This window comes from Etheostoma spectabile, chromosome 9, assembly GCF_008692095.1.
Source record: "Etheostoma spectabile isolate EspeVRDwgs_2016 chromosome 9, UIUC_Espe_1.0, whole genome shotgun sequence".
NCBI lineage: Eukaryota > Metazoa > Chordata > Actinopteri > Perciformes > Percidae > Etheostoma > Etheostoma spectabile.
In genome coordinates, this window is record NC_045741.1 from 23,844,360 (window position 1) to 23,857,220 (window position 12,861).

A 12,861-nucleotide genomic window follows, 5' to 3' on the forward strand; every position below is an offset into this window, starting at 1 on the left:
TTATCCTTTAGTAAATCGTATGCTTCAGTTATTTACGCATTATTATTTACACATCATAAACACAGATGCATAAATACCCACAAGCAAAAGAATTAACTGCGATTATTTTGACTGATATTCATGATATTTGAGGTAATTTTTGTAGTGTTGTTCTCAATTTTCAATGCAAAATGTGAAACATTTAAAAAATGCAACTGATCATAGTGCACTTTTTGCCAGGATCTGTACCAGACAAAGACATTTTCTATAGTAAGTAGGATATGATTTGTAGGCTGCGACGCCGCTGCAGCACCACAATTCAGATTGGTTTGATACATATTTTGCCCATGACAAATATTTCGCCCCCCTCCCCCCTTGTGATTTGGAAATTGCACTAGTTCATATTGCGATTAACTGTGCAGCCACACTGGAAAGACAAGGATGTGGAGTTGTAGACTCGTTCCAGACTGGTTCTAAAAATCCCCAGCCGAGTCCAGCGTGCCCTCCTTACCCACTGGTTGTGGGGGATCAACTGACCACCTCCTTTACGAGCCAATCGTCACATGCTTAAGGAGTGCCTCAGGGATTATCAGGGATAAAGAGCCATGGCAGATTGACGCTTAACTCATACAGCCTTCTGCGTCCGTTTTTTGGCTTTTAAATGAATACCCTGTACACAGTAAACAGCTCTCCTTAATAATGGCAGGAGTGCTCTCGCAGCACTACTACAGTGAGCTGGGAGACGGTATATATCCCTTGTCCTGTCTAAGTGGTAAAAATGCGTAAAGTCAGCTCTTCTTATATTTACGTTGTCAGGTTGATGCTGCAGTTTTCCCAGTGGAAGATACTTTGTTTAAATGCTACTGTCAAGTTCAAGTTGGCCGGCTTGTGTCTGTGTTGCAGATACGCCAGCCTGTACTTCTGCTGTGCCATCGAGGACCAGGACAACGAGCTGATCACACTGGAGATCATCCACAGATATGTGGAGCTGCTGGACAAATACTTTGGCAGTGTGCGTTTTCTGATGTCTCCTCGCCTCTCTTATTCATTTGTATGAAGAAGACAAAACTTTATTGTTTGTCACATATAGTACAACACAGGAAGGCGAGGCGAGGCAGCTTTATTTGTTTAGCACATTTCAGCAACAAGGCAATTCAAAGTGCTTTTTAAAACAGTTATAAATATATAAACAGATAAAATATGAGAATAAAAGGTACAGTGCTGTATAAGAAATGAACAGTTATTTAAAGAAAGGCAGCATCAAAAAAAGTCTTCAGCCCTGGTTCTAAAAGAAGTGAAGGTTGCAGTGGAGCTGCAGTTTTCTGGGAATTTGTTCCAGATATGATAAGATAAGCATATAAACCACATATTTCAGTACAATGTAGTGAAATTTGGATATTAAAGCCATTTTTGCCCCCTAGAAAATACTACTTTCTAATGTCATAATTAGTGTTCTTTTCATTTCTACACGACAGGTTTGTGAGCTGGACATTATTTTCAACTTTGAGAAGGCCTACTTCATTCTGGATGAGTTCTTGCTGGGGGGGGAGGCTCAGGAGACCTCCAAAAAGAACGTGTTGAAGGCCATTGAGCAGGCGGACCTGCTACAGGAGGTAAGGCATCTAATCTAATCAATGTGGGGATGACAAGGATTTGGTTTCTCTTTCTTTCTTCATTAGTAGTCTGCTCTTACTTTCCCATTAAGTCAACATTTGGGATTTTTCAGACCAAAGAATAGTATTTTACACTAGTACTGCTTAGGTATAACCCTTAAGATTTCAGTTGTAGTTGATTTTGTGGTAATTACGTTTTAAAACTTATTATTCAATTAGTGTGTTTATAACTGTATCCATACACCAGCCTTTCCACCTCAGCCAAGCATAACTACCTTTTTGCAATATTTGGATTTTGGACTTTTTCAATTTCCATCCGTAGTAGTTATTTGCGAATGTGCGTTACGTCAGATGTGTGGAAACCCACTTACTGGGCCTGCTCATTAATGCTCTGTCACTTGCAGCAATATTTAAAATGTATCCACTGATGGGAAATGTCAAAATGTTTTGTTGACGCATTTAATGATGAACGATTGCAGTTAGCGCTAACCTCTGTGACGAGCACATTGCATTTCCTGTTACGGCTTCACAATAAAAGCCTCCCCGTGTTTTATCAGTTGAAATGCTTTTTAACTAGCGGCAGCTCTAGGGATGGGAACTGATTTTTGAGTTAATTGATACCAATACCGTTATTGATGCTGCTTATCGTGTTAATTCTTTATCATTTCCCTTATTGATAGCTGGTAAATACACAGGTTTTCAGCATTTATATAACTGTTTTATTATCTCTACACTGAACACAGTGTAGATGAACTGAGAGTACATTTGGTACAGCATCTGTTGTCATTTAGGTTTTCTTAGTCAAAGAAAAGAAATCTGGTAAGCCTGCCTGCGTGGCAGAAATGTTATTATAACTGGATATTTTCCCTCAGTAACGGACACGCTGCTCGGTTAGGAAACCGTTTTTCAGCATATTGCTGGTGTTAACTTGTGCTTATTTAAAATGATTACTTATTTCACAGGCTTTACAAGCAGCACTGTTGTCATATTTCTCTGTGAAATGAAATGAAATGAAGCCCTTTGGATTGTTTCTCCCTCTCCGCGATGAGTCCTTCTGGTTGAAAGTGTCCAGCAGCGTAGTCTGACGTCAATGTTTTGCAATGTGCAGAAAAGGCGTAGGATTTCAATATATCGGACAATTTGAAACCGGTTCTCAACTGGAAGCGGTTATCGATTCCCATCCCTATACAGCTCTGAAACACCTGGACAGTAAACAGGGATGTTGATGTTGCGATAAAACGGTGACACATTTGTGAAGCCCTTTTGCGTATGAATGCAGTTTAAATCCAGGAAACTGCCACCATTCGATTCCAATTTTTAGGCTCACGATTTGATTCAGTATCGATTTTTCAATTCAAAAAACATTCTTGATTAAAAGTAATTCATAGTATGTTAATGTAGTTACTTTTTGTGTGTGTGTATATTTTTATATATATATGTATATATAAATATGTATGTCTGCAAGCTACTGGGACCTTGAATTTCCCCTTGGTGATCATATATAAGAATATATCTATCTATCATGGGATTGCAGTAGACATACAATTAAAAAGATATATATATATATATATATATATATATATATGTATGTATATTTATTTTTTTGTTTTTAATTTAAAAAATATGAATTGATTTTTGGCACACCCCTAGTAATTACTGAAAATGAATACATTGACTGGCTATTGCAAAAATAGTGGTTTTAGGTTCACAGCTTTTAGTTTTATTCAAGTCGCAGTGCCTGTATCACAAGTAAAAGCAGAGCACCTACAAATATTTGAGAAATGAATGAAAAATGTACCGTACTTGAATTTGAGTTCCCCTTTTTAAAAAGTGACACCTGCTTCATTTCGTGTGCCTTTCCTTTCCTTGGCTTTCACTGTGCTTCATGGTCTCTCATTTAGTTTGCTTGTTCTTGATTTATCTTGATCTGACATTCTTCTGTCTTTGCCTGTGTATTCTTTCACTATTGTGATTTGCAGAATCTAGACTTTCAGATGCGCCTGTTTGCAGGTACAGTTTGTAAAAAAAAACAAATAACCCCTTGCTGTAGTGTTAGATCCGTAGCTTTAGATGTAGTGTAGATTCCCTAACACAACGCTAAAGCTATCAGAAACAACCAATCAGCAACAGGAATACGTCCGGTGCCAGGAATACACCACAGATGTTAAAGTTGCTGGTTTGTTTTTCTGCTTCATATTGACTTTAACCCTGATATCTTTGATGTAACTGTAATCCTAGGCACTGACCAAAACCTAAACCAACTCATCAGCAGCACATCTACATGGAAAATCCTAACACTAGCAGTACAAAGTTACAAAGTAACATTCAGTCGTCGAGAGAAGGATCTTTAATGTCTTTATATCCCCGCGGCAGACTAGTGAAAACTAAAGGGAATAGCTGTACCTGACTTATTACATTCAAACTTGTTCTCCCTTTCAGTGTCACCAAAATATTTCAAATGATTTGATTGTCCACATTCCACACGTTCGGTACATCCTTTTTCCGACCCACTGTGTTTGGTGGATGAAGTGAAGAGAGCTCAGGTTGCAGCCCAGAAACAAAGCCTCATTGTCTGCATCGCTGAGACCACACAAGCCCTTCTGGTCCAGATAGAGGGAGCATGACCACAGGAACAAAACCACAGTGTCACTGCAATTAAGGATTCGGACTCAAAGCATATTTAGCAGTAAAGCAACAACCAGCAAGCCGTGTTTAAGCTTTCTCTTCAATCCATTAAGGCCATATATCAAAACCAAAAGCATAGCAAGAAACGTATCATTATTCAGATATCTTATTGAGAAGTCTTGAATATGTTACAGCCATTATCAAACATTATGTTCCAATGGAAAAGGTGCTGTAGAGAATGACCCATACTGGAGCTTTTGAGGGATTCCTTACGTACACAACAAACACCAAATGTTTGACAAAATGTCCTCAAATTTGATTATTTGTGATAAAGATACGTACTGTTGATTTACGGGATATTTTGCACTTTGAAATAACCAAATATGAGTAACAGTAACACGTGCTGCAGAATAAACCTGAAGTCAGAAAACTATAAATGAAAGGGCCTCAAAATACGTCATTTAGCAATGTGAAATACTAATAAATAAGCAACAATGAGATGAGCCTGTTCATGTATAGGTCCGACTTTTATTCAAAGATAAATTTAACCTTAAAGACATAGATGCATATCAAATATCTCCAGTGGAGTGTAAGTTATTATTAAGTGATTATTTATTTTAGTTATTATATAGACCACTAAGGTCTATATAAAAGAGACTTCAGATACAGGATTAGGGACCACTCGGTCTATAAAAGAGACTTCAGATACAGATTAGGGACCACTAAGGTCTATATAAAGAACTTCAGATACAGTATTAGGGACCACTAAGGTCTATATAAAGAGACTTCAGATACATTATAGGGGACACTAAGGTCTATAAGAAGAGACTTCATACAGTATTAGGGGACCACTAAGGTCTATATAAAAGAGCCTTCAGATACAGTATTAGGGGACCACTAAGTCTATATAAGAGACTTCAGATACTATTAGGGGACCACTAAGGTCTATATAAAAGAGACTTCAGATACAGTATTAGGACCACCACTAAGGTCATATAAAGAGACTTCAGATACAGTATTAGGGACCACTAGGTCTATATAAAGAGACTTCAGATACTATGGGACCACTAAGGTCTATATAAAGAGACTTCAGATACAGTATTAGGGGACCACTAAGGTCTATATAAAAGAGACTTCAGATACAGTATTAGGGACCACTAAGGTCTATATAAAGAGACTTCAGATACAGTTTAGGGACCACTAAGGTCTATATAAAGAGACTTCAGATACAGTATTAGGGACCACTAAGGTCATATAAAGAGACTTCAGATACAGTATTAGGGACCACTAAGCCTATATAAAGAGACTTCAGATACAGTATTAGGGACCACTAAGGTCTATATAAAGAGACTTCAGATACAGTATTAGGGACCACTAAGGTCTATATAAGAGACTTCAGATACAGTATTAGGGACCACTAGGTCTATATAAAGAGACTTCAGATACAGTATTAGGGACCACTAGGTCTATATAAGAGACTTCAGATACAGTTTAGGACCACAAGTCTATATAAAGAACTTCATTACAGTATGGGACCACCAAGGTCTATATAAAAGAGACTTCAGATACAGTATTAGGGACCACTAAGGTCTATATAAAAGAGCAGTACATACATGTTTAAGCTTCAGATACAGTATTAAGGACCACCAAGGTCTATATAAAAGAGACTTCAGATACAGTATTACTATATAAAAGCATCCAAAAGCACCATGTCATGGGACCTGTAATTTCACAAAGACTTGTCAGTTTGTTTCCAAATGTATGTTCAAACATAAAAGTATTATTTTGTCATCGATGTGTGATATCCTTTTTTGATCTTTTCTACATGTGCAGTACATGCTGGACGGATAAAAAAAAAAGACTTTGAAACTGTTCTCATGTTAACAAACTTGGAATACAAAAGTGGGCCTTAAGCAAGTAATGAAATGAGCAATAAAGTCGGGAAGCATTAGGAAATCCAAATGTGGCCCGTAATCATTAGCTGGGAGGCAGCTGCAGCCCAGCCAAGTCTGTAATCCCTGAGGACAAACTGCAGGGCTGTTCATTGATTTACAGCCCATGTAGCGGTACTGTAGAGAACGTACTGTACTGGGACCCGTAGAGGCTTATTGTAAGTTCTAAATGTGGGCATTTGCCTTTTATGCATAGGCCATTATGAATTGAGTGGCTTTCTTAAATCATTAGGTTGATATTCTCACTTTGAAAGAGTGAACACGTAACCAGAGTGCCAATCCACGTTTACCCTGTATTTATAGAGCCAGAGTGAAGACTGGGGAAGTTTGCCAAATGAGGAGCTCTTGTAATGGGCCTAGAATCCCTCCGTGCCTCCATCCAGGCGATTTGGTAACTACTAGACTGGTGCAGTCCGTCAGTCAGCATGGGTTTCCAGTTGTGCGTGCTGTGGACTACCTCTGCATGTTCTTCTGTCAGCATTGACTGTGTCTCATAACTCTGAGTGAAAAACATGACACAGCATAACGACAGGCATGAACTCAAGCTGGAATGGTTAGACCACGTCTAAATAGAGTTTCACCAACAGGCGGCATAATCTAACACTTTGCAATTTGCATATGGTACATTATTGTAGTAGATGATTTTTTTTGAATATCCATTTACTTGGATGCCACTTGTTTTGTTTTTAAGAAGTCACTCTGTCAAAAATACATTTCCAACTTGAATTATTAGTATTTTCACAGATATGCTGCCTGTGTGAAGCCCAGCCTGTAGTTTTACTAACAGCACTGAATGGAAATGCTCAGATGAATGATTCTGTATGTCTTTATTTGAAATGGTAGAAAAGGAATAACAATAACTCTTAACATGTTACATGTGGAAGTATTTAACATGGACTAATATTCATTCCGCAGGTTTTTGTACATGGTGTTATTTGACTTTAAAATGACCACTTTGTCCATCTATTAGGCATACATCTTATACACCACTTGTGGAAAATTTGACCAAACATTGACATTGCACCCTGGTGTTTTAAAATTGCAAATAATTAGACAAACTATACAAGCAACACAAAAACACCCTGATTTTTTTAGAATTGGAGAAAGAAAATCTAAACACAATGCACATAGAAGTTTGTGAAAATAATGCTGGGGCGCATTTAGAATGAGTGCCTCTGGCTTTAGTGAGTGCATAGTGCAGTAATTACATGGAAAACATACCACAGGGGATTTGGTGGAAGTTATTTTAATAAGCCTTTAGTGAAACATTTCCCAGGTATGGGTCATTACTTTGGTGCTGGCAGCAAGCAAGCAAGCACATCTTCTTTTAGAATAATGAAGCCTCAGAAGATTTCCTGCTCAGCTCCACTCTGCATGTTAGACTTCAGAGATAAACCGAGCCGCAGCGCGCCCATGAAGAGGGCGTTGTTATTGCCCATGCTGTAGATGTGTCGTTGCTGTAGCTTTCCTGAGAGATTGACCAGTGGTGCCATGTTCTGTGTATTTGTGATCTTAAAAAAACAATCTTTGCCTCACAGGTGTGATGGTCCCAAATATGGTCTCTGAGTCTTCTGGTCTTTTCCAGAATTAGGCCTGCCGAGGTGAATACTCTGTGTTTGTGGATTTAGGCCGTGCATACTGCTAGAGTCCTCTAGTCAGTCTCAGTCCTCTAACTGTTTATATCAGTCTGTCTCCTGCTGGTTAAAGGTCTGTTTGTCTCTGTTGTCCATGTGTAACATGTCATTGACACTGTCCCCTACCACATATTTTCTATGTTTTTATATATATTACATTTCTGCAGTTTGGATAGGTGACACTTTAACTATGTGCCATCAGATACATTTAAATGCAGTGGAAATTAAAGGAAATTGTTTAAAAAACATTTTGAGTAAAGGGGAATGTTATATTGTTTGTTTCAGAATGTGAGCTAAATTAAGCTAAGCTAGTTGTTAGCAGTTTACCTTTCAAAGTGAACCGAGACATAAAACCCACTGTGAGATGGGTTGACATTTGTCGCTCATCTAACTCTTACCAAGAAAGCAAAACCAGCGTATTCCCTAAAGAAAGAAAAGACCAATTCCTCTAATAGATAAAGTGGTGCGAGTTCTCCAGCCTGCTGCACTGTCTCCTGCATGTCCTGTGAATGAAGTGTCTGTGTGAGGTGGCTGTTACGGCCCCGACGCCATCTTGTTTTCTAAGCTGTGTGCGTTTCTCTCCCCCAGCCCCGTCATGAGTTCTTTAATGTGCCTGTGTACTGATGGGCTGCCCTCGCTGCTGCTGCTGCTGCTGCTGCTGCTGCTGCTGCTGTCCAGCCTGCATGCTGAGCTCCTCAGTGCCTGGCACCTTTCTTTCTGCCCTCTGAGCACCTGCCATTGTCATTGGTTTGGGAGGGTGTAACAATATTCTCAGCGTACCATTTAATTCCATACGTGACAGTCATGATACAACATTGTCAGAATAACAGGGATAATAAATTCTACAACCACAGTGAATGATGGAAACATTTAGACTACATTAGACCTTTGGTTTGCTGATCGTAGTCCTGTTACACATCCAATTAAATGGACTTACTCATCAGTATGTTTATTGATAACTTGTAATATATTTTGTGGTGACGTATTGTTACATGCCTGTCAATCTGACATGTGTTATTGGTTTCATTGCACGAGTTGAACACCTCAAAAGCAAGTTTGCATCATGTGCCATCATGACCCAAAAGTTTCCAGTCCACTCATAGATTTTCCTTTCGGAGCCCAACCCTCCTGTTGTCCTCGGGTCAAATTAGACCCGTCTCACAAAAACTTCCTATATCAGAACTATGACATAAGAACAATAAATATAGTGACAAATGTTGGAAAAGTGTCAAAACACGTAGGAAAAAGCAACAAAAAACACGTAGGAAAAAGCAACAAAAACTTGTATTAAAAATTTACAAAGAAAAATTTAAAAGCCTAAAAATGTGAATGAAATCAACAAGAATAGTGTAGAAAACCAATAACAAAATGTTGGAATTTCAACCCAGAAAAACAAAGTTGCATGGTCGACGGAAGACGACACGAGGGTTAAAGTGGGCTGTGTGATGAGTTTTTGTTGTTGTTTTGTTTTGTTTTTTTGGTTTTGTATTTGTCTATTAGTTTTTTTTAACCTGTTTCCAAGGTGAAGAATGAACTTTCAACCTCAACAAAACTGTCCAATTGTTCTTTTGACTTCTTTAAAACGAGTTGAGTTGAGCTGCTGTAAAATCCGACCAGTACTGGATGAGGATGGCACCTGATTCCAAACGTTTGGTTTTAGACTGGTTTTTTGGCCTACCGGTCACATTTATCACATTTATCACATTTATCACATTTATTACATTTATTACATTTACTTCACCGTGTTGTCAGACACAAATTACACAGGATGATTCACGTCAACATGATTTCTTCACAAACTCCCTACTTTTTATGTTCCTCTTTGCTATTGGCACTGAAACACGGTGAGGAAAGCCTGCCCCCTGTTGTGCACTGATGTGTCTGACGGCGTTGAAGTACACACAACATCTTCACGCCATGAGTATTTAAACACACTCGTGAAAAGAAATGCTTTAAGATCACAAAATATGATCATCTCATTTCTGCTGTTACTTCAACACAGATTCAAGGCTCATCACCTTCACACTTGAGTGTTTAAAGGTGTTCATCCAATCACTTTATATTTCATATTTTTTTATTGTTTCCCTCGTTGGTCTTGTTTCTTTGTCATGTCTCTCGTGGATGTTTCCGGGGATCACATTTGGGTGTTTATTTTCTCACTTCAAATCATCTATATTTTAATTTTAGGTATTGTCCTTGCTGGGATTTCCAGGAGTTGTTATCATTTTTTTAATCAGAACAAACCCTAGTCCAGACTATAGCACACACTAGAATACCTAATGGCTTTTAAAACTATTTAAATGTGATTTTATTTTATTTTTTTAAACTTTTTAAATTATTAATAGACCCTAACTATTTTCTATTTAAATACAAAAGCAAAACACCCACTCTCAAGGTAAGTGGTATAAGTGGGTATTGAGAAATACTTTGTCTTTGCACTGATTAACTAAAGGCTCTTCTGGCGTTCTACAATCTTTCATAAATGCACACTGACAAAGCACCTACGATGTTTTGTATGATCTGTCATGATGATAATGATAATGAGATAATGATATGATCATTTGAGGGATCTTTATCAATGTATATAATAGATCCTTAATAAATTGTTTGTGATTCTTTGTCAGTTAAGCACACTGGTGTCTTTCTTTAATATAACTGCTGTGTTTTTCCCTCCATGTGACACTTTTGTAGTTCAGGCTGACATTTGCGAGTGTTTCTTCTGGGTCACCACTGAATGGTGTCGAGCTCCATTTGCTTTGCAGATGAAGATGTTCAGCCCGCCTAATTAGGGACAAGGGATTCATCCAGCCACCGCTAGGTTAGCTAAATGTACCCCAAGAGTGAAAAGTATAGTTTGGTTGGTGAATAAATCATAGTTTTTATTTCAAGATCTGGGCTGAACATCTTGCACTGAAAATGAAATGGCACTTCGAAAGTGGAATGTTTTTCTCCTCTTACCATAAAGCCATCTTTTTGTTTTACTGCTCTGATGCAACTCCTCTCTTTACTTTGTGCTGAACCTTGTTGTAGGACGCCAAAGTAAGTGCTTCTCTTTCTTTCTGCCACCAGCTGCAGCCCTGATGTTTTCATGTACATGCTGCTGTTTATGATATGTGACACTAACCCTAACCCCGCGACCACATAGGCCGTTTGTTCCTACCCTCTAATACGACCCACTGGAGGCCTTTCCTAAATTAGCGCCCGTACCGGGGGCAGGAGATCAACACGCCCTCACACCGACATGTAACAGTCCCAGTTTAAACACGTGGTTAACATCAGATTACTTTGTTAGGTTTAGGAAAAAATCATGGTTTGAGTTCAGATAAGTTTGTTGCATAACCGGGGTTAACTTAACTTTAACTTTTAGTTTCACACAGGACACTAACAGCAGTTCCCTGGGTTAAAGTCCCGTGTTTGTTTGTCCCATTCACCTGTCCTCTTCCCTCATTGGGACATTAGAGTCTTTCTACTAAATCACCTGACTTCAGCTTTCTCTCCTGCTATAATTAGAACAGCTGCGTAACAACAAACGTAAACATGGGTCTTAATAGGCTGCGTGTACAAACGGCATAATGTGTAGTTGTTTGGGGGCGGCCACTCTCTCAATGTTAACGAAAGTAAAAAATAATGTGTGTATCCGCCCCGTGATTCAGATCTGCTCCAGAATTAAATGGGTTCTTCCTTGGCCCGTGCTACCCCCTTCCACCAAGTTTGATGAAAATGGGGTCCTGCTGACAGACTGACAAACCAAAAACATAACCTCCTAGGCCGAGGCGGTACTAATTGGTCGAAGTATGTAGACCAGTAGAGTCTTTTCACAGCAGACATTAATGATGGCTGCATTCCATTTAGGTGACCCAGTTTCATGGGGCTGGTATTATGCATGCTCACTCACTGACATGGCTCACTGGGACCTAATGGGATGGAACCATCATTGTTATTACATATGTCAAATATTGTATGTTATTATTTACACCTGTGCTTCTCCTGCTTTGACAAGAAAAGGGTCTATTGATAAAATTGCATTTATGACCTGAAATGCATCTTTTATTATCTTAATGTGTGTGTGAACATACATATTCGACATATTAATTAACGGAACTTAAACAACTAATTGTAAATCAGAACTCACTCGTACAATCTGGAGGGTGAAGTGAACTAAAGAGTTGTTGGTTCTTTACTAAGAGCCCCCCCGTTTCATGTTAAACTGATTCAATGTACATTTAAAAAAGACGTATTGCAGCCTGAAAGATGCTGGGTGTGATATTTGCCACCACCATAATTACCACAGAGCCATATTGCCATAGAGCAGTGTGTTTGCTAGTGGGTCTCTTTGTTTTTATCATGCATGGCATGAGCATGTGGGGGGTGCATTGTACTCCTGCCATCGCTCCATGCTGTTTGCATAGCAGTGCGCTTGCATTTGCAAGGAAGAAGAAGACGGTCGCTAACATGGATGTAACAAGAAACGCTTTTACAATGTATTAAAAATCGGCTTTGCAAATGTTTTACGGGGGACGAAAATGCACTGAACACATTAGTTAGTTAAAATACACACAACTCAGTCATTAGAAACGGTGAATTGTTTTTACAAGCAAACTGCACAGGGCACCTTAAACCTTAACAACCAATCGCACCATCAAGATGTAGAATTACAAGCCATCCCTTTCACTTTACATGTGTGCATTTGATTTAATCTTGACATAAAACGTGTTGACTAGTGCAGCTTTAAGCTTAACAAATCATTTTGGTATCAAATTCCAAAATAAATGTAGAATTTAGAGGGTGAATAAGCCACTCCTTTCACTTTACACGTATTTATTTACATTCAGTTTTAATCTAAAAATATTGGTTTATGCAATTTTGACAATTAATTACAATCCCAAATAATAATTCAATATTTGAAGGATGAACTATGTTTGCAGAAAGCCAACAACAATTTTCGCCCACAAGTACTGCTGTTGAGACTGTGGTGACGTACTGTATTATACCAGAGAAAATGGCCCCCACTGTGTGTGTGTGTGTGTGTGTGTGTGTGTGTGTGTGTGTGTGTGTGTG

The 12,861-nt window shown here is 38.6% G+C and overlaps 1 protein-coding gene across 8 annotated transcripts in view; it reads left to right on the forward strand.

Moving 5' to 3' along the window:
• Window positions 1-12,861, forward strand: part of LOC116696082 (AP-1 complex subunit sigma-2) — a 33,908-nt gene that overhangs the window by 2,636 nt on the left and 18,411 nt on the right. Inside the window, exons 3-7 of one of the 8 annotated variants that reach the window (XM_032526805.1) lie at window positions 883-991; window positions 1,455-1,592; window positions 3,572-3,602; window positions 7,708-7,770; window positions 8,392-10,431. In XM_032526805.1, the coding sequence (XP_032382696.1) occupies window positions 883-991; window positions 1,455-1,592; window positions 3,572-3,602; window positions 7,708-7,760 (331 nt within the window). In that variant the 3' untranslated portion in view covers window positions 7,761-7,770; window positions 8,392-10,431. Of the gene's footprint in view, window positions 1-882; window positions 992-1,454; window positions 1,593-3,571; window positions 3,603-6,472; window positions 7,250-7,707; window positions 7,771-8,391; window positions 10,432-10,833; window positions 10,843-12,861 lie in introns of those variants that run through there. The other 7 variants (XR_004333615.1, XM_032526804.1, XM_032526807.1 and 4 more) reach the window with 7 other exon arrangements.